The sequence below is a fragment of the Carettochelys insculpta genome, chromosome 2, assembly GCF_033958435.1.
Source record: "Carettochelys insculpta isolate YL-2023 chromosome 2, ASM3395843v1, whole genome shotgun sequence".
Classification (NCBI taxonomy): Eukaryota; Metazoa; Chordata; order Testudines; family Carettochelyidae; genus Carettochelys; species Carettochelys insculpta.
In genome coordinates, this window is record NC_134138.1 from 43,637,210 (window position 1) to 43,659,779 (window position 22,570).

General features: G+C 42.5%; 1 protein-coding gene across 5 annotated transcripts in view; it reads right to left on the bottom strand.

Annotated features, from left to right (window-relative positions):
* Window positions 1-1,210: 1,210 nt before the first annotated feature.
* Window positions 1,211-22,570, bottom strand: part of VPS13B (vacuolar protein sorting 13 homolog B) — a 903,527-nt gene continuing 882,167 nt past the window's right edge. For 4 of the 5 annotated variants that reach the window (XM_074986872.1, XM_074986870.1, XM_074986873.1 and 1 more), the window contains 4 exons: window positions 18,086-18,262; window positions 15,185-15,287; window positions 14,270-14,519; window positions 1,211-6,591 (listed from right to left, as the gene is read on the bottom strand). In XM_074986872.1, the coding sequence (XP_074842973.1) occupies window positions 6,346-6,591; window positions 14,270-14,519; window positions 15,185-15,287; window positions 18,086-18,262 (776 nt within the window). In that variant the 3' untranslated portion in view covers window positions 1,211-6,345. Of the gene's footprint in view, window positions 6,592-14,269; window positions 14,520-15,184; window positions 15,288-16,283; window positions 16,838-18,085; window positions 18,263-22,570 lie in introns of those variants that run through there. The other variant, XM_074986874.1, reaches the window with a different exon arrangement.

Sequence of the window (22,570 nt, forward strand, 5' to 3'; positions counted from 1 at the left end):
AACTCACTGGCCCTTCCTTTCCTATCACACTCCCCTTCATTGTGAGTAAGGGTGAAGTAAGGACGGGCAAGGTGAGCGAAAGTTATGACATGCCCCCACCCTCGTGTATTTTCATCTCCTGTTTCATTTTCTGTGTTTGCTCTGTCCTTCTGTTTCTAGACTCATTACTCTTGGGTTCACTGATTCTCCTCCATTTTAGTTTTTTCTGCCCTAGCAGTTGCCTTCTCTTCTCCCTCTCTCCCTATGCCTCCCACCATCCTGCAGTCCTCTGTCTCCCACCCATTCCAGAAGCTTAAGCTTGAGTTCTCACTGTTCCTGATGCAAACTGAAGGTCCCTATTCATTCTCCTTTTGGCTGAAAATGACTTCTTACTATTTTTGTCCTCTGTGCATCGCCTCAATCCCTCTCTTCCCAGTACTAGAATGGGACTCCTAGGGCTGGCACCCACCACCCATGCCTCTGTCTAGGCAGCAGTGTATAGTAATTGGAGAATATTTGTTTACATACAGCCCCAAATCTTAAGTATATGTTTGTACCTCAGACAGGGGAGGGGCGGTGCTTAGGAAATGGGCTAGAAAAGACAAGGACAAGTACATCTAGTGGCAGCCCAAGGCACTTAAAAGATGCAAATATATAGAAATGAGAAAATGCAGGATTCAGGTACCTAAGCAAACTCTTCTTTGTTCTGGTGATGACAAGAGAAGAAAATGTTCTGTAAAAGTCAATTTAATCTGGGACTGTGAACATAAAATGTCCATTGATTATGTCAATACAGAGCCATTAAGAAGTGCAGGAAAGGTACACACCTTAGCTTAACATGTTTGGATTCTTTTCAAGTGTAATCCTTATTTTGAATTTCCTGGGTTTATTTGGTTCTGGGATAACTACAGCAACTGTGCCATGTGGTTTAAGGGGTTTTCCACTTTAACACAGATGAGGTCTGAAAATGCAGATCATAGTTCAGTCACCTTGGTATTCCAACTAACCCTCCTGCCTGAATTTAGGCCAAGCTATCTTGTACTGTTTCAATCGTGGACAAGATGGCTGGTTAAGTAAATGAAACACTTTTCTACATTATGCTACAGAATTGCACCTCTTACAACTGGCATTCTCTGTTCCAGCAACATCCCAGCCACCATTAGGGGCAACAGCCTTGGCAGTAGCTGGGCAAGCGTCCCAGTGCAGGGGGCGGGGGGTGGTGGGGGAGAAGAGGGAGCAGCAGGGTGCCTGCTGCAGGCTTGGAAGTCCATGGCATGGGACCTTCCTGGGGCTGGCAAACGGGAGAGGAACCTGTAGCCTCAAATATTGTGAATCACTGTCACATTCAGAGCAAGTATGCAGCAAACTGCTTCAAGGTGTTTGACTTGACACAGAAAATTCTAAATTACTGAGTAAGAGCTAGAGTGTTTTCAAAGTAATATTCCTTATAATACCCCCTGTTCAGAAAATAGATGCCATCTCTCATGGAAGCTGGTAGTAAAGTCTTCCTATGAAGAACCACAACAAATTTGGAAGGGCTAAGTTAAAACCTATTAGTATAGTTTTTGTCAAGTAGAACATTAAGGTTGGAAAGTTAATATAAACCATGCAGAAACACTGAAGAAACACCTTGTCTAACTTACTAGTATTTTGAATCAATATATAAGATTTGAAGAACGTTACCCAGGTTTTCATTTGAATTTGGGAATACTTTTACATTTCCTATAGGTGTAGTGTTTTCCTACCACCACTAATATGCTCTCATAAGAATGGCCATGCTGCATCAGACCAAAGATCCAGCCAGCCCAGTATCTTGTCTGCTGACAGTGGCCAATACCAGGTGGCCCAGAGAAGTGAACCAAACAGGTAATGATCTCTTTCCTGCCAGCCATCTCCAGCTTTTGACAAAGGGGCTAAGGATGCCACTCCTTACCCATCCTGGCTAACAGCTATTAATAGACCTAACCTGTGAATTTATCTAGCTCTTTTTTAAATGCTGTCATAGTCCTAGCCTTCACAGCTGCCTCTGGCAAGGAGTTCCCCAGGTTGACTGTGTGCTGTGTGATGAACTTCAGTTGTTTTAAACCTGCTACCCATTAATTTCACTTGGTGTCCTCCAGTTCTGATAAACAAATAATTTTTCCTTGTTCACTTTCTCCACACCACTCAAATACCTTTATCATATACCTCCTTAGTGGCCTCTGTTCCAAGCTGCAGAATCCCAGCTTCTGTCTTCATAGAGGACCCATTCCAAACTCCTTCTCATTTTAGTTGCCCTTTTATTGAGATGAGGTGACCACATTGGTATGCAATATTCAAGATGGGGGCATGCCATAGTTTTAAATAAGGGTACTATGGTATTCGCTCACCCCTTTTTTTAATGATTCCTAAGATCCTTCCTATTTGGCTTTTTTTCAACTGCTGCTGCATAGCTGTTTTCAGAGAACTAACCATACTCTCTTTCCTGATGCGTTATAGCTAAAGTAGCTGCCATCACACTATATGTATGGGTGGTGGTATTTTTTTCCAATGTGCATTATGTTGCATTTAGCCACATTAATTTTCATTTGCCAGTTTGTTGCCCAATCATCCAGTAGTGTGAAGTTCTCCAGAGGCTGCTTTGGTCTTGAGCTGACTATTTTGGCTTAATAGAGAATGACATGCTGAGTCCCTCAAAGATGTGACCAGCTGAGCCTGTTACACAAGTGCAATAAATGTGCTTAGACAGCGCTGTGGTTTCTAATAGTGCAAGTTTTAGTTCTACAATGATTTGGCAGTTTAGGGGCATGACTTTCTTGTGCAGGCCACAAGCTGCACAACCTTATATTTTTCTCATCCCCAGGCTGACCTTAAATGTCAAATGCTAGTGTCTCCCTGTGGTTATCATTCACAAAACTAAAGATGTCTATAGCTCTACCTTTTTCTAATTCGTATAGTAGAAATTTTGGATGTTAATACAAGCTTCCCCTGGTGTGTATAGACCTGGCTTGAGGAGGGGGTACTCTTGTCTAGGACAGGGGCTAGTTCAGGCTCCTACCTGAATACTACTTTCTAACCATACCTAAGCAAATTTCCATTGCTGTACAGTGAGTCAGTTGCTCCCTGCCCCCCCCCCCCGCCCCAAAAGGTAAGGAATAGGGCCTGATGAACCAGAACTTTAGGGCTGGTTGGCAAATAGTGGGTTTTTTTTTGTTTGTGCTCAGCTTAGCCAACAGCAGCTGGCAGATCACACTAGCTATTGGATTTTGCTGACCTTCACAAAAGTGGGGGGAGCTCCTGGCATGCTAGTTGAGTCAAAACTCTAAGAAAGAAACGGCTCTGTCATGTAGGACTATTTCACTGCGTTCCTGATACTAAATGGACACAGTCCTTTGTCGTCTGCTCAGAGACTTTTTAACCAGACAAGGAAGATATGCCACACCCTGCCTGAAGTTGTTTTTCTCTTACCAGCCAGGGTCAAACTGATCCCAAGCCCTCTTCTGTTCAGAGTGCAGTATATGGCCACAACTGCATACATTTGACCTCTCAGTCCCCTTGCCTGCTGAGCTGTGCCTTAAACAAACCACCCCTCACAGATTTTTGGTTTCTAGGTATTCTTGTTCCAGAAACCAGCTAATGAGTGAGCCCATCCTTGAGCATGCTTTTCTGTAGTGGCCATGTGAAATGAAATAATGTATTGAAAGGACTTATGCAGAGTGTGCTCCTGTAGTACACAAGTATTCCTTAAACACACCAGACCAAAGCTAGCAAGCCAAAACCATGACTAAAGCACAAAGAAACAAAATAGCCATTTCAGTTGCTTCAGCCCCAAAGAATGAGACCAGGTATGTTTTGGGGAGCTTCAGCCAGCCAAGTGCCATTGTCAGACGTGTGGGCAGTTTTATGTGACGTTAATGGGTTCCACACAAAGGGAAGAAAATAATCGACGTTAATTTGTTTTACTGTATCGGCTGAGGTAGTCTGGAGCTTCAAAAACAAATCCTTATAGACTAACACACTGAGCTTTCATGGGCAAAGACCCGGTGACTAAGTGGGTCTTTCCTCCAAAATATGTTAGGTGCCACAGGACTTCTTATTTTTTGTTTTAATGTAGATGAGGGTGCAATGTAAGTATTTTTGCCAGAACAAAAGCATAATTCAGGATGAAAAATGTAATCCCACCAATATTAGACATGTCAGAAAAAACAAGTGTCCCCCCTGTGTTTTGTTTGAGCTGCTGTGTACAGCTTATTCTAGTCTGGGTTTTGCACAAAACTATATGGTGCAGTTTTGACTCAAGTCAGAAAACACTGGACAGCTCTAGTCATCAGCCTTTAATGTGAATTTTAAACTTTTTTTGGGCATTAACTTGCTGGGGGTTGAGCTTTCAGAGATTCAGTCTTTGTTCATTAGATTGTAACCACATGACATGTAGCACGAAGAAACTAAGTATTGTAGGAATAGCTTTATTAACTTTAAACAGTCTTGTTATATTACAATATATGCATCAGTATGTAAAATTAGCAGTACTAAGCTATTCACTATAAAAGATTCAGAAATAAAGTGTCTAAATATTTACATTTTTAAATAGTATCATTTAAAGGCAAGCAATTACCAAGTACTGAGATGATCATGTGAAACAACAATAGATGGGTTCATTTCACATTTAGCAAAGGGTGATTCAAATCTTGTGTCTCTCAAGTATTAGTAAATAAGAGACAAATTCCAGAAGCAGCTTCAACCAAAGAACTCGTGAGAAACTTAATACGTTCTTAATTTTATGTTCATTTGGTCATAGCAGCGATGTGTAGGAGCTGCTAACATAGATCAATAGCATTTACTGAACACAGGGCAGTGATCAAATTTGAATCCTGTTCCTAACTCTTAGTTGCTGGTTGTATTCAGATACATCAGGAATCTCCAAACAATAGGTTAGTTCACATGCTGAAATGCATAGGCAGAAGGAGAAAAGTCATTGGCAGAGTTTAAAGTAGAAGCTCACAAAAGCCAAGGAACCAGTCAAGTCAGCCTTTATCACTGAAAATGAACCTGTGTTTGTGCTGCAAAGCAATTAACTGCCTTTATGACAACAGCAATTATCAAGTACAAACTATAACACAAATTTGAAAATAAAGAACGCAACTGGAAAAGCACACATCTTTCTAAAAGCTTTTTACCTACCAAGTGCCATCTAAGACTGATGTAACTAATACCGCAATTGTAAGCATAGCTGGCAATAGTCATCCTGCTGAAAGACAATGGGCTCCAATATTGCACTGCCTTCCAACCTATTTCATAGTTGGTACATATAGTGAGAAATGAACGTAACTCTTAAGAACTTTCCAACTGCCCTTTTCTGCAAAATCCAATATAACTTCTATGCACAAGTATTTCTGAATAGTCTGATGTAGTACCTGACTCTTGGCCTTTTCAGAGTGAAAACAGAATGGCCTAAGTACGCAGGCACTGTGGGTATTGTTTGGAGCAGCCAAAAACAGTAGAGCCTAACAAGGTGAGCTAAGGATGAAGTTTAACACTTGGGTTTAAAAGGAGTAAGGTGTTTATGAAGTTTTGGTACGTAACAGTGAGAATAAACACAACTCAAGCTTTTTAAAATGTACATGACTGGTCCCAAAATTATAACTGCTCCTAACATAATTACATATTACCAACTAATCAACAATGGGATATGTATCAAAAGTTCTTCTGCAAGTTTGACTGGTGGATACAATAAAGCTTCTGCATACAGTTTTAAAAGTAAATTAATGTTGTTTCTATTTTGTTCTTCAAACAACACGAAGGCACTAGTTTACATTAAGGTCCTGCAAAATTTTAGTCAAATAAAGGAAGCTATTTTAATGTTAGAGTGGTGCTAGCTGTTGCTAGTAACATAAAACATCCATGTCAGGTTTGTCGCATTTAGGAGGGGAATATCTTTTGCTTCAGGACAAAGCCTGAGCAAGTTTTTACAGCTGAATTATAAGCCTTGCTTGTAACAGACTCAGCCCTTAAAATATGTCATAGGGGGCCTGGAAAGCTATGGCCAAGTGTTTTGATGAATAGGATTTCCCTGGCCGCCTTTCCTCTTATTTCTGCTTAGAACAACAAAAGCTTTTCATTCAGTTACCACCATTCCCTTTGGTTTAGTATCTGTTTTTTAAAGTGTTATGTTACATACCAACTTCACTTTCCTTCTAGTGCTAACAACTTGTATAGGTAACAGGAATCCCAACTCCGTCCTTGTAATCAGGTCAGAAAATCTAGCTTACTTTTCCTTTAACCCACCACCCCACAAAAGTGGCATTAGAAAAGGTCACATTAGGTGACTGCATAGAGCACATGATTTTAAAAACTGCAATACATAATCATTCTTGCAATAAGTTATTCTTAATTAAATCCCTTCCGCAAGGCTTTATTTTTTACCATAGTGAATTTACTAATGAATACCTGAGCAAAATCTGGATCAACTAGATACTGATATGTCTTAATTGTACATGGTAAGGGCTCTGCAGCTACAACTGGTGATGTCTGTACAGAAGAGTGGCTTGGAGCAAGGTGGTAGGATGCTTTTGTGACAAAGTCCACAAGCCGGTTGTACTGTTGTTCAGAGAGTCTCTCTCTAACTCCGTCCACCTAAAATCAGATAATACAGCTTTGTTATTGGAATGTAAATTATCTGCACTTACTGTTCATACTCAACAAAGATACTTCTGTATTGATTTGCTGTCAAGCAAAGGCTTCCCATTGTAGATTTGTACTGGTGATGTTTCATCCTTTCTACAGCTCAAGTGTCTCTCACACATCTGTGAATGCAAACTACTTCCCTCTTTTACAGTTCTGCATCCCCTTCCTCCAGCTTCCCACCACAGCTTCTGTGGCAGCAGTTAGTAATAATGTGATTTGTGCTGAACCATTTCTGTTGCCAACTTTTAAATTTATTTTCCGGGCAGTAGTGAACAATCTTTCCTCCTCCTCTGTCCCATACAAATCAGGTTAGTCTTAACTACAAAGATCAGTTGTTGCAGTGTTGCTACTATGGAAGCCCCGTCTTCCTCAGGCAACAGCAGAGTTGTCCAGCAAACACCAGACTAAATCAAAGTGACGTTCTAAATATTAGGCTTTTCGGGGGGTGAATTATATCCTCCTTGTTTCCAGCCAGCCAACCATCACACAGGTACAGCAGGGGGCATGTCAGGATTGGCAGGTCAGGACACACCTCCAAAAAGTAGTGACACCGATCAGGAGCTTCTGAGCAGAGAAAGCTACCCAGCCAGCTCAGGGGTTAAGTCCCACATATGAACCCAGCCAGAAATAAGAATCCCTTAAAACAGTGGTTCCCAACTGGGGGTCTGTGAAACCCTGAGGGTCTGCAAGGGTGTTGCAGGTGGTCTGTGAAAAAAAATTAAAATGATCAGAAAATAAGTTTTAAATAAATTGCAAAGTCACAATCAATTTTTTAAAATTAAATATCTTCCAATAATTTTCTGTCTGAATCTATGTTGTGGCTTCCTTTTTTCATTTAATGAAGTGTACACAGCAGCTAGAATTGGCTTTAACGGAGGTCCACACTAGTGCAACGGCTGGGAACCACCACCTTAAAAGATTCAAAATCATCCCCCTGGCAGGGGTGGACAGTAAAAAATTTTGTTTTGCAAATATTTCAAGGTTTCAAAATTGGGTTTTGTTCTGATGCAGAATGAAAATGAGAAGTTTTGAAAAATGACAAACACACAAAGCCAACACTGTGGCAGTCAGGTATGTACCTCGGATGTGTAAGATGGGTCAGGTCCCTACTTTGTCTGATTCAGAGCATCCCAGGTGAGTGCTCTAACCACCAGGTAGTCTCTTCCTGACTCTCCCCACCCAGTTGGAACAGTTCCTCTTTGTATAACTAATTTACTCATCGCATCAGAGAGAGAGGAGATACTGATTTATTCTGTAGCACGGTGAGAAGGGCACTCAAGAGGGATGCAGAAGACCCCATGGTCAGGTCTCTACTCTGCCCGATTCTGAAGAAGGGACTTCAAGCTGGGTCACCCACATCCCATGTGAGCAACTCCACCTCTCTCTGGTCATGACCAGACATTCCATCCTGGACACAAGAAACCTTCCTGATGAAATTCTGATCAAAAGTGATACATCTTCAGAATATTAGAACTGGGAGGGACCTCCAGAGGTCACCAAGTCCAGTACCCTGCACTCATGGCAGGACCTAGCTCTATCTAGAACAGGCGTGTCCAACCCGCGGCCCTGGACAGCTAGTAATGCGGCCCCACAAGATCATAAACTTTTAACATTATTATGTGATTTATATACATTAATTATATTATATATTTTATATGCGGCCCAAGACAATTCCTCTTCACTCAATGCGGCCCAGGCAAGCCAAAAGGTTGGACACCCATAATCTAGAACATCTCTGACAGATGCTTGTCTAATCTGCTCTTAAAAATCTCCAATGATAGAAATTCCACAACTTCCCTATGCAATTTAGTCCACTGCTTAACTACCCAGACAGGAAGTTTTTCCTAACGTTCAACCTAAACTTCCCTTGCTGCAGTTTAAACCTGTTGCTTCTTGCCCTATTACCAGAGATTAAGGAAAATAATTTTTCTCTCTTGTAACAATCTTTTAGGCACCTCAAAGCTGTTATCATGTCCCTTATCAGTCTTCTCTTTTCCAGTCTAAACAAACCCACTTCTTTCAATCTTCCCTCATAGGTCATGTTTTCTAGACCTTTACCTAGTTTTGTTGTTCACTCTGGACCTTCTCCAATTGGTCCACATCTTTACTGAAATGTGGTGCCTAGAACTGGACATAATACTTCAACTGAGGCCTAATAAGAGCAAATTACTTCCTGTTTCTCGCTTACAGCATTCCCGTTAATACATCCCAGAATCTGCAAAATTCTGCATGTTTGGTTTGCCGGTAAAAACATGGAGGCAGCAGCATGGCAGTGCGGAGCACAGAGCACTGGCTGCACAGAGATGGGAGATCATCCTGCACCTCTGAGACATAGACTCTGGTGGGGCTTCTCCCTATCCTGATGTAGTACAAGGCCAGACTGGCCCCAGAAAGGCCCCCGAGCCCAGCGCTTCCATGCCAGGTGCACAAAGATAGTGAGCAAGAGGGGCAGAATCTCACATACAAACCCAGCCCTGGTCACAGAGGGGATCAAGTGTGGGACAAGAGAGAGGGTTCTGTGTGAGGCAATCAGTGTATGGCAGGCAGGGGCAAAGGGCATGGCAGTGGAATCTGAGTGTGTGTGTGAGAGGGGCTTGGTGATCCAGGTGTAGCTGGCTGGGCTCAGTGGGGTGAAGGTCCAAGTGCAGGGGGCTTGTGGATGTGGTCCAGATGCAGGGGAGGAGCTTGTCAGGGCAGGAGTTTGAGTGCTCAGAGGGATGAGGGAGGGCAACCCAGATGCAGGGCCGGGGCTTGCCGGTAGGTTCTAGTTGCAGGGACTCTTGGTGGGGTGGAGGTTCAGGTGCAGGGGCATTGGTGGCGGGTTCTGGGTGTGTAGGATGTCTAGATGCATGGGGATTGGGCAGATGAGGGAACAGTTCACTGTAAAATGACCCCTGCCCTCAGCCCTGAGGGCAAGAAGCTGGGGAGGAGTGTAGTGCCAGAAGCTTCTGGGGGTGGGTCTGACCCAGCCTGAGGGCAAGCCCCAACCCCAGTTGCTTCTTGCAGGGGAAGTGCTATCTTCCCCTACCCACAGCCAAGTGGAGACTAGCAGCTGAGCCTGGCACTGAGCAAGAGTTACTGGTTGGGGATTCCCCAGCGCTGTTCGTCTGGCTGCTCCAGGTGCTTTAAGCAATGAGCCTGTGCTGCTGGGTGACTGTTCTTGCTACCTCCCTTTGCTTCTGCATCAGAATGGCATTATTCTGTAGTGAGGCAAAGAAATCTGTACTTAGTGGTGCAGAATTCCCACAAGTGTAAACTGGTTTCCACAGAAGAAAGAGTCTAAGCAGTATATTCCATATTCTTCATTTCAAGGTGGATGGGGTGGGGTTCAGACCCATTTTGGATCTCAAACAGCTCAATGAATGGATGATGAAAATGAGATTCTGGATTGAGACCCTAGCCTTGGCGGAAGGATTCCTATCCCAGGGAGATTTCCTGGCCTCAGTGGGCCTGAAAGGACTTAGTAGATATCCACATACATCTATATCACTATCATGTATTCACAATTGTGTACGGCACAGCCCAATACCAGCACAAAACATTGCTATGTGAACTTTCATTTGTTCTCAGAGTGTTTCCCAAGATGTTGGTTTGGCCATAGCCACACTCAAAGCACTCACCTGTTCCCTTCCTGGAGAACATTCTGATCAAAACCTTGACTAAAGCAGCAGCTCACAATGTTACAACCTGGAGACGTTTTAAGGAAATCTCCCTGATTACTTTGACAAATACAGGTCATCAGGAAAAGGTCTGTGGTCCTCAACTGAACATATCGGAGAACATTTGTTGCCCAATTTCCACGTTCTTAAAAAATCAAAACTGTCCATAGACAAGTATTTTCAGTTTCTAAGCCTCCTGGCTGCATGTATTGGCAATACGCCATGGATCTCTAGAAGTTTCTCCTGAAGATGAGCAACTACTCATTGCAACACATGCAAACTCAAGTGCTGGTCCAAAAGTAGGCACTGAGTCCTTCAGGTGGTGAACAGTTCCAAGAAGCATCCACATAGACATCCCTACCTGTCCCACAGAGCCTCAAGCAATAAAAAGAAATGCCAGCCCATTGGAGTGGGGAGCACCCATGGGACAAAGGATGCAGAGGATGTGGTGCTCCATAAAGAGGAACGAGAACATGAATTTGTTGAAGGTTAGAATAGCAAAGCTTCCCCTATGAATGTTCAGGATCCCTCTCAAAAGAGATCACATCCCAGTCCAACAGCAGAGTACATTAACAACCCCTGGAGAAAGTGAAGTTACTCACCTCGGTGCAGTAACTATTGTTCTTCCAGCTGTGTCCCCCCATGGGTGCTCTACTGTAGGTGCTGGGCTCGTCCCGGCACCGCAGATCAGAGACTCCTCATAGCTGTATCTAGCCCAGGGTTTCCCAACCTATGGGTCGGGACCCAAACATGGGTTGCAATTACATTGGAAAAGGGTCACTGGCTGGGCTGGGCAGCTCCACAAGTGGCTCTTAAGAAGCCATTCACATTCCTGAAGGGGTTTCTCAACTTCTTAATTGGATTAACAGCCCTCAGGCAGTTAAGCCAATCAATTAAATTGAGAACCATTTCAGCTGCAGGGCAAAGAACTGCATACCTGAGGAGCAGCACCCAGCTCAGGTGAGGTGGGGGCCTGAGTCCAAGGTTGGGAGGGAGGGCAGAGCTGATCAGCTCTCTGGTCTACAGTTTCTGCAGGAGGTGGGGTCCCCCCATCACCTAGCAGGGTTCCCACTACTGGTGCTGCCGGCGGAACTCGGCCCCAGCTGGCTTCCAGCCACGGGGGATCGGGGTCTCCCCCTGGCCCCAGCCAGGGTTCCCGTGGCTGGCGCTGCTGGCCATGACTGCCCCAGCTGAATTCCAGCCATGGGGGTCCCTGTGCCTCCCCTAGGAGTGACTCCCCTAGCCTCCTGCAGCCCCAAAAGACTCCTAGCACCCTTTAGTCCCTGAATGTGACTCCCCTAGACCCTGATTGTGGGGTTTAAGCCAGAGACATCAGTTTGGGGATGAGTATCTTTCCACCGCCACAACTCTGATTAACTATAGTAAATATAGTGTTATTTTATTAATATATTTCCCCTTTTCTATGAAATAACTGTTATGAATATAAACATGAGGGGGCACAATTTTAGGTTCTTGCCTCAGGTGCAAAATTAGCTAGTTATGACACTGCTCCCCACCCATTTTTGAATTGTCTTGGGTCTCCAAGTGTTCCTGAATTGTCAAAATGGATCCCCATCTGGGAAAGACTGGGAACCACTGGTCTAGCTGGTCTGCACATGTGCTGCTGCCCTGTCTCTCCGTTCACACCCAGCACCTACAGTGGAGCACCCACAGGGACATCACTCAAAGAAACACTCAAAGCTGGATCCTGCGCTCAAAAGGGATGGAAAAATGGAATGAACCTGGCTCCCATAAAACCAATATACAAAGGGAGAACAAAACCAGAAAGCAGATTGGCTTCGCAGACACATAGCTGACAGCTCAATGGTGTGTGTATCGGGAAGTCTTTGACCTGATCTCCCAGAAATGTAGCTTCCCAGCAGTCTGTTTCCCAAGGAAATAAAGCTGCCACATTACTTCAATAGGGAGAGAGAGACCAAATCACTGGGAATAGATCCGCTTGCACTCAGAAAGTCTAAGGTCTTGCTTTATGTATTCCGACACTTCTAAGGAAGGTGAGAGGAAGCAGAAGTTCTAGTTCCAGGCTGTCTGAGGTGATCCTTTTTTTTCCAGTCTGGTAGACTTGTTATTGGGACCCCACTACATCAACCAGTTTATACTGGACTTCCCTTCACCAAGGTCCCGTTATCCATCTGACATTATGGTTGTTATGATGGAAGCATTAATTGCACAGGAATTATCCTCCAAAGGGACTGGGACTACACTGGCCTCCAGACGGACTTCAGTACTAACTGCTTACCCCTCCCTCTAGTCATGGTTTACCTCATGGCATCAAGAAAAGAAAGCACTGGATTTTCTTCTAAACAGTATGGAAATAGGCAACAGAAAAGCCACATAACATATCTGTCATCAGGCATAAGTTCTGTGCCACTGTTTGATACACTTGTGCTAGCAGTGGCATATGTTTGTAATATACAACACTTGAGAAATTATTCCACGCTCTTCCAACACTCTCCAGTCTGAACTGTATCTTGCATTCAAGTTTACTGTCTTCTGTAACCCAGCCCCCCTCTCCCTCACGACCGTGAACTGGTCAATATGACTGAGTTTTACTCCAGTTCTGTATGTAGTTTTTCTGCAGCAACTCTGCTGACTATCACCTCAGGTGATTTTCATCTCATGCCTAATTACGATCATCGTACCAAAGATTTCATTATCTCCTTTAGGCCTTCTTTTCAGGGTGCCTTTATTGCTATGACACCTGCATATAGGACCTTCTCACCTTTTCTCTTTGGGATCTTCCTACAAATCTAGTCAATCAACACTAAACAGCAGCAGACTGAGGGCCAACTCCTGATGAAAACTTTCATTTCCAAGGGGCTTGTTTCAAAATATGTTCGGCTCTCTGTTTTAGATGGAGTAACTCTACATCCTTCTGTCCACATAATTGTGCACCTTTTCTGTGTCTATAAAAGCCAAGAAGCTAGCCTGTTGTTATGGTAGCTGCTTCTCTGAGCTTTACTTAACTGCAAACACAGCATTAGTGGTTCCTCAACCTTTCTTAAACCTGAAGTGTTCTTGTTTAAGGAGGAATTCCACCAGCTATCCAATCCGAGCATCCGACATGTGTTACAGTATCTTCAACCTATGCAACAGTAGTTTTATCCCTCTATAGTTTCCACAGACATATATGCCTCTCATATCATTCCATTCAAGTACTGGATGATGAGATTTGATGGTCAGGCAGAACTTGCTCAGTTTAAGTGATGATTGGTAAGGAAAAGAGAAGGGAGTTGCAAAGTTGAGTACAAAGGGATAAACACAACTAAATAAAATCAAGCTGCTCAAATGTTCTTAATTAAAAGTGGCTGGTCAGGATTAGGACTCACATATGAACCATGCCTAACAATGTGCATTTAACTGCTGAACTGCGACGTAAGGATCAAATAGATTTTGGTGTCACTATCTTCGTGTGGGCCTCCACAGTCAGAGTCAACGCTGCAAATGACAATCTTAAATGGAGTTACGAAGGACGCAATCCATAGTCTACGCAGACTGAAGGATGCCTTGGAATCTTCAGTATCAACTTGCAGGCAAACGGAGCAGCCCTAATGTTCTGAGCAATAAATATACATACAAACATTCAAACCTCTTATTCAGGGATCAAATTCAGCCAAAATACCAAATTAACTCCAGAAAAATAGTGCAGAGGTAGTCTCAGAGAGGCAGCCATGATAGTTGGTATCTTCACCAAACAGGGCTGCTTTTTTTGTTTACTGCAGGGGATGTTAAAATTTAATCTGGACAATGACTCAAGAAGGCAGAAGGGAATGACAGCACCTCTACCACCAAGAAGAGTAAAACCACCTCTGGCTGGTGTGGGACTTCACTATTTCACCACCTGACCCAGATATAAGCATGTCACCAGCTGATTCCTACTAATACTCTTGACAAACTCACAAATAACAACTTTAGCTTTAAATGAAATTAGTACTGAATGTCTTTACCTCCAAATCACAAGGCACTCTTTGCTGTTTAAGCTGCACCTTCAGCAGGTTTTTTTGTTGATGGTCTTCTGAACACTCAATTTCAGTCACAGGGAATGCCTGCTGCTGTGTGTCTTCACTGACACTGACCACAAACAGCACCTCTGACGTAAGCAGCAAGCATCCTTCATGTTCCTGGCCCGATCCAGTCACAATGACTACATCCAGTGCCATGTGGACCTCTGGTCTTCCCAGAGACTGGAGCATTTTCCTGTTTAAAAAAAATCAATATTAGAAATTGGATGTGTATGGTAGTAACTCTCTTTTGTTCTTCCAAGTTTTCACTGAAGACTGTAGCTACAACCTAAAAATACAAGATAAGCTGAAGTTTGGTTTTTGTGAAAATAATTAATTCCATGTTTCCTGCAACACTTGTGCAAGATTTAAATTACAGGGTTTCACATTTATTCCGTAAAGTTTATCATAACTCCTTAATGATTTGCTGCAAAACTGATGTAATAACTTCCTAGATATTAATGACTATGTTCACCCAGGTCAACCAAATTTCTCATCCCTATAGAGAAATCAACCTGAGAAGTTGGATCCAAATCCAGGGCAGAAAGTAAACCTATCTTCATGACAGCTGTTTCTGGAGATGTGCAGTAATTTTTTTTGGGCTCAGTGCAATGATAAGTAAAAAACTTACTGAATGTCATTAAATAAAGATTAGCTCTGGAGTTCTGAACCTGGAAGCAGATCAGCAGTCCCTCATTTGCAGATTGGGTTTCTATGCAGTACATTTGTGTTTAACATTCCTAAATAAACTGTTATAACTCAGCCTTTCCTAAAGAAGAAGCCTGTTAACTTGACCACGAGCCAGAACCTATTAATAAACAATGTGGATGTAAAAATGAGCAAGTGTCTAAATAATTTTACCAGACATATTTGACGTGGCTGTTTGGAGCCTGCTCAACATGTTGATCACTTGGATGATAGCGCTGTTTGGGAAGCTGAGAAAGTCCAGCTCCATGCAAAATACCTGTGGTAAGAAAATTTAAGATTTTTACTTGTTGTTTTCTGGAAAATAGTTACATGTTGCAGTGATGTCATCTGTATAGAGCGGTCCATAAAATAGTGCAGATACAAACTGATGTCACATATTTGGAACCTGTAATAAAGATAATTTATTAAACATTTCAATGTAATAGCTGTGCATTTAACCCTTAGCAAGAAACAAAAACAAAAACAAAACAAAACAGAACAGAAGAATGTTCTAAAAGTCAATCATACTGTAGCAATTAGGAGAAACATAATGCCCTGGAGAGCTATCATTCCAAAATGGGAACAGACACGTCATTTACAATTTATGTATAAAAAGTCAAGACCACTGTTAACTTTCTTGTTTAGTATTAAAATACTTCCACGTATGTACCATGATTGGTAAAAATGAGATGAAAAGTTTGCCTAGGTACTGTATTTAAATGTTGTTACTTAAACCAGCTGTTAAACATGGATCTATATGCATTTATGAGATCTCCTGGGACATCTGCTTTATAAGTTATTATTATAAGCACAGAATGAAGACTACAAGAAGTAAACAGGTCTCCAAGTAGAATACCCAGAGTAGATGATGCAGCATGTGTGCTTTCTGATGGCTTATAAATTTTTATAAATGAGGTATGATTATTAGATGAAGAATTAGTTGTTTGTAAAAACTTCATCGATATAATAAATTCTTTAATAAGAGTGACGCAAACTAGGTTAAGATTGAGAAGCAATGTAACAAGGTATAGTGTCGTGCCCTTCATATGTAAACATAGAGGAAAATAATTTTATTAAATTAAGCACTCCGAAGAAGGAATAGGCATTTTTATATAAGGCTCTCAATAACTTATGTTCCTTTGTATAAAATGGATGATAATTTAAACAAAACACAAGTATTTAAATACTTTTATTTTTTACACACATGTTGACGGTAATACTTAAAAGAAGCTTCCCATTTGTAACAACTTGCTTACCCAAGTTCTCAGCATTATGGGGCAAGTGGAAATGTCATTTATAAATGGGGAGAGAACACATGTTTATTTCTGTGTGGTCCCCCACCTCAGGGTCCCTCCCAAGAGGCACAGACTCAACTTCCAATCTAGTTGTGGCTGAGAGTTACTCAAACTACTGTTTGTTTCTCTCTCACACATTGCTATTTATTATTGACATAGTTTTTATGTCTTTCCCTGTCTAACTTTTTCTGTCATATATTCATGGAAAACATGATGGGTGCATCTACACTAGGAACTAACTTCAAAGTTAACTTCGATGTACCAGCAGAGAGTCTACACACATTTTCCCTTACTTCAAAGTTAAGTTAGGCAGCCCAACTTTGAAGTCCTTACTCCATTCCCAGGAATGGAGTAGTGCCCTACTTCAAAATTTAACTTCAAAGCAGGGTGTGTGTAGATGCTCAGCTTTGAAGTTGCTTACTTTGAAGTTGCAACTTCAAAGTTATTTTTGTAGCGTAGACACAGCCGATGCGTTGTATACGGTATCTGCAGTAAAAATGGTCTCTCTGTGGTTACGGATTTCTTCATTCTGCTTTGGGATTAAACATAAAAATAATGATTCTATGGTTTACAAAAAGAACATTGTTCCCACAATTTAGGGCCAGATTCTGATCTCAGAGACATCAGTTTTACATGTGTGGAAAGCAGATTTTGGAAGAACTACTTCAGAGCCCCGTTAGTGTAACACATATAAATTCAGACCCACGGTATTGCAAAACCATGGAAGAAGAGATTGAGTTATACATAAACATTTTTACTAACAGAATATAAAAAAGATTACCAAACATGTCTGCTTATTTACTATCTCTTAAATTAGGTCAGGAAGGTGTTCCATGTGTAAAGGGAAATGTGGAGATAATTTTCCAAAATGTAACTCTAAGGAAGCTTGTCATATTCCACACACAAATAACTTTGACTTAATGACTAAATATATCAAGAAAAAGTGGAGAGTGTTCTTAGGTTAAAAGTACCACTTTTAATAAAAGAAGAAAAGAATAAAAAGTTCACTTAAAAATTGGAGTTAATTTAATACTTGGTTTGTCCTCAATGTGTATCTTGTTATATATATTTTTGACCCTTTAGTCTTGGCGTTAAGGATACATGACACCAGAAGCAAATGCTATTAGCAAGTTTAGATCATTTCCTGTTTCTCTTTCACATGCTTTACTGGCCCAAAGAGCATTTGCCTAGCTCTGAAAGGATTTGCCATAGCTACTGTTAGTGCTTACACTACTTGGCATGCCCATCTCTCTATCATAAAGAGGTACCAGTAGATCCAAAACCAGAACTCAATTCCCTATCAGGAAGTACTACAATATAAATGGGATATTCCCACTATATAATTTACTTTTTTCCCCTCACAGATTCTTTATTTAAGGGAAACACAACTTTTTCTTTGCTGTAACTCATCAAATGCCTTCAAAATAATGCTCTAGTTGGATAAATTATTGCTGCATTACATTCACTGTTGAAAACTCTCTTGCAGCACATATGTTTCTGCAACTAATTCCCCTGGCTTCCAAGAATTACTTCATAGTTAGTACATTCTATGTTTCTTGTGCTACACAAGACTGTGATCTCAATGCAAGAGAGCACGACAGGATGACTTTTAAGGGAGAAAAACAATATTTTGAACAATTAGCTATAGTATTTTTAATCTCTCTACAAGGAAAATAGCTACTGATTCATATAAACTGCCATGGCCGGCTATATTTCGTGACTGAATCTTAAGAATATTCTTTAAAGTTAATACAGTAATTTAAAAACCACTGAAACTCACCATAGCCTGTTTGGGAGACAAGTTCAGCTGCTCCTCCAATTGGCTTAGTAAACACTCCCATAATTCCTTTTCCTACACCAGAGATAACACCTTTGGCCTTGTGCCCTGCTGAAGCTTGGGCCTCAGATATTTTCTGAAAATTCTGCATTGGCTGATCTACGATACCAGCAATTGCACCTGAAAAAACAAGAGTAACCAATAATTAATGAAGATTAAAATCCCAGAAAAAAAATCAAATCTTAACATGGGAACAAAGCTTTGTTTCAATTAAACATTGCACTCCACCCTCATATGCAGCTGTTTAGCATACATTTACAAATGATCTAAAACAGTGTTTCTTTACCTGGGGTGAAGGCACCCCCTGGGGGTGTGCGATGCCTTTTCTGGGGGAGCGAGACATGCCAGATTTTTTTAGAAGGTAAATCATTGAAAACACAAATTAAGCACAGCACAGGCACGTAAATACAAGTACTTTGTTTAATCAAAACTATGTATTTGTTAACATTATACATTTTTTAATGATTTCTGTAATATACAAACAAAACCTTTATTTTCAAGTTTTTAAGCTAATTGTAGTGAAATTATCTCACTACAAAATACAGTGTAACACCAAGTTGTGGGCTATTGCATGACGCGTCAGTACCAGTTTACTTCCACAGCAAAACTCCGCAACATCTCTGGGTGGTATTTGCGTATTTTCGTATGCCTACTGGACTATTATTTGTGGTGAGTAATAACATAAAACTATTTTACGTATATTTAATATGCATTTAAAAATGTGTAGCCCCCCATTTCATTTTTGATAGGGGGTGTCAGAACATTTGATTTTTGATAAGGGATGCGAGAACATATTTGGAGAACCAAAGGGGTCCAGGCTGCAATAAAGGTTAAGAACCACTGATTTAAAAAGTATCTTCGTTTCAGTTAAATTAAACCTCCACTTGCCTTTCACATGTCTCACTCTTTAAACCTTCTAATCACTTAACTTCATAATATGCTTTTATTGTCTTTCAACTACTTTTTATCTAATGCCTTTGCAGACTTGATATAATTTAGTACACTCTATATCTGGCTTCTGGAAATACTGGAAGTGGAACATATATTCACTAGGTTTGAAAGACGTTTGCAGTTATGGAAATGAGATTTTTATGTAAGCCTAAGATTGACTTCACAAGAATAAAAATTGCTTGCATTTAATAGATCATTTTTATATCCTCTGCCACTGCCAGAAATGTTCATAAGCTAATGCAACTCTTGATATATTACTAAGATTAGCAGAATTAGATTGGGGCTTTTGGTTACTTTTTTTTTTTTTGTTAAAACAACCATATTTTACTTTAATGTGCATGGTTTGAACTTTTACAAGTGACACAATGACCTCTCCAGCTTTTAGTATCAACAGAGGACTCCAGCTTAAATCTTCCTAAATGTAAACAGGTATGTGAGGTGGTACATTTCTTTGATCTTGAGTTTACTCAAGCCACTTACCACAGATATGTCTCTAGTTATTGTAATTTTGATAGATAAGCTATTTGGAAATACAAATGATTGGGCCAAGTGACAAGGTGCAAATTGGATAACATCAGTTAGGGAATAGGATGATCTAAAATTCTTTACTCACTGCAAAGCAATTCACCAGTTGCAAATGTACAGATATCTCTCAGTTTGCAGTTCCTGCTGCAAATATCAAGATAAAGCAGCCACTTAAGGACAAGGAAATTGCCTGGAAGTGTCCCGTTTATAGCCATGTATTTCTCCTCCAGCATGGAAAACTGATTATCTCACTTTGTGTCTGGCATTAAGTGTGCACGTAGGGGGCAAATGCACCCAGGAATAATTCCACAGATTTCACTGGAGTTACACCAGGGTGCATGTGTCCCAGTATATTTACCAGATTGACATATGCTAACTAGCCCCTAACTGGTTGTAAAAAGATTTTAAGACCCTGGCCACTAGATTAATGCTGGTTTTGAATGATCAGATTTTGGTGCATTTTTCAAACAAAAGAGGTTGGGAAAAACAACCTCCGTATTTCCTCATATTCTTGTCCTTAAAAATACTGCACCCCAAAAATACATGCAGTATGAAGCACTGTAAACCCGCCTCTAGTTACACTATACACATAAAAGATGGAAGAAGTGTGTGTCTCACTTCTCAGAAAAGCATGTTTCTATTGTTGCCCCTTTGTCTGTATGAGACCTTATCTCTGTTGTGAATGCTCATTATAGCTTTCATTTCAGTCACATTTTTAACTCTTTGTAAAAACAAAAAAGCAGTAAAGTAGCACTTTAAAGACTAACAAAATAATTTATTAGGTGATGACCTTTCGTGGGACAGACCCATTTCTTCAGACCACAGCCATACCAGAACAGACTCAATATTTAAGGCACAGAGAATGAAAAATAGTAATCCAGGTTGACAAATCAGGAAAAAAAAAAAAAAATCAAGGTGAGCAAATCAGAGAGTAGAGGGGTGGGGGGGGGGGGAGTCAAGAATTAGATTAAGCCAAGTATGCAAAACAGCCCCTATAATGACCCAGCAAATTTGCATCCCAGTTCAAACCACATGTTAATGTGTTGAATTTGAATATAAGAGAGAGTTCAGCAGCCTCTTTGTGTTATTTAACTCTTTGTGTTCTAATGCCAGGCGACAGAGCTTCCCTAACCACATGCTGTGGAAGAAATGTATTTTTCAGTTTGGCTCCACCTCATTAACAGTTAACAGCTGCTCATGCTGGTTGACTTCAAAATACAGCAACGCCCCATTACATAAACTGGGGCTGTTCATCCATTCGTTTTCTTCTTCAGCTGCAACACCTCTGAAGAAACAAATGATACTTTGTATTGTACTAAGTTTCAGTATTATGTGTCTTCTTGACTTCTTTCACCAACCCACGGAGGTCTTACATTGCACTCTCAGAACAGAAGTTACTGCCTTGTTAAATATAATCCACCTAAATCCGAGCACTACTGTAATACTACGGTGACCATCCATCCCATTTGTGGCAGGACAGCCCCGTATTTCGGGTGCCGTTCTGGTGTCCCAATTTATTTTGCAAAAGGGGCTAATGGACCCGTATTTCACAGTGGTTCACTGGCTTCCCCCACCTGGGGGGAGTCGCAACCCGGGAGCCAGACTGTGCAGCAGCTCAGCTGGTGCCCAGCTTCCCCCAGCAGGGGCTGGATCTGAGCTGGGGCTGTGGGGGTTGGAGCAGGGCCACAGGGGTTGGGGCGTTAACTGGGGCTTCAATGGGATTGGAGCCGGGGCCTGGGTGGTGGGGGTTAGAGCAGCGGCCAGGGCTGCAGGGCCTGGAGCAGAAGCCAGGACTGGAGACAGAGCTGCGTGGGGTTGAGCTGGGCCGCAGAGATTGGAGGAGCCGGAGCTGGGGGAGGCTGGAGCAGGGCTGCTGGAGCCAGAGGTGTGGGGGGTTGAGCGGGAACTGGGGCTGGGAGTGGGGTTGCAGCGGGGCTGCTGGAGCACGGGGGGGTTGAGCTGGAGGGGTGAACTGTGGCCGCAGTGGGGTTGGAGCCGGTGCACCCAGCTTCCCCCATCTGGGGCAGCTGGGAGCTGGACCTGTGTGGCGGTGCACGGGCTGCCACCCACACCTCGGGGAAGCCAGGAGCTTCGCTGGCGGGGCGGCAGTCCTGTTCCTGGTGCCCCAGATACGGTGACCATCTGTCCCATTTTGGCTGGGATGGGTGTCATTGCCCATGTCCCATATCTGGCCGGGATAGATATGGTCACCCTACGTAAAACTCTGAGCAATGTTTTAAGGTAATACAGCAAACCCTCGATTTAATGGACCCTGGATAGAATGGACTTTGGAAATAACGGATGCAGTCTGCCAGTCCCACCCTCAAATACATGCCAGAGACTCACCAGACCCACTGACAGGGCTGGAGGAGCTGCTGGAGTGGCTGGGGCCATCGGGGCTGGGGGCTGTGGCAGGATGCAGGAGCTCTCCTCCCCCAGCCCTGTGTGTGTGGAGCACGTTGGCTCCTGGCCACCACTGCCTGCAGTGGCGCTGAGCTGCAGCCCTGGTGTTGGAGGCTGCTGCCGACTGGCAGGCTGGGGGTTGGCATGCTCTGGCGTGGTGTGGGCGGCTCAGAGACAGGGGCTGGAGAAGCCGCAGCACTGAGAGCTGCAGGAGGTGGAAAGAGCCAGGCCAGCATTCAGCTCCTCTCCTGGCAGTTGGGAGAGGGAAATGGAGGTGTGAGGGGAAGACTGGGGCAGGAGGGGGGAAGGGAAGAGGGAGGGCAATAGAGGTGTGAGGGGAAGACTGGGACAGGAGTGATGGACTGGGCAGGTCTGTGCATCATCATACAGTACAACCATTGGGATATAACAGACTTCTGGCATTAACGGACACCCCTTCCCGCCTCTTAGTCTGTTAAAATGATTGTTTACTGTAATGAGTAAGAGCTTGTTCCACAGAACGTGTGGTGTGCTCCACACACTCCTCTGATGGAACCAGGCCCTGAGGAT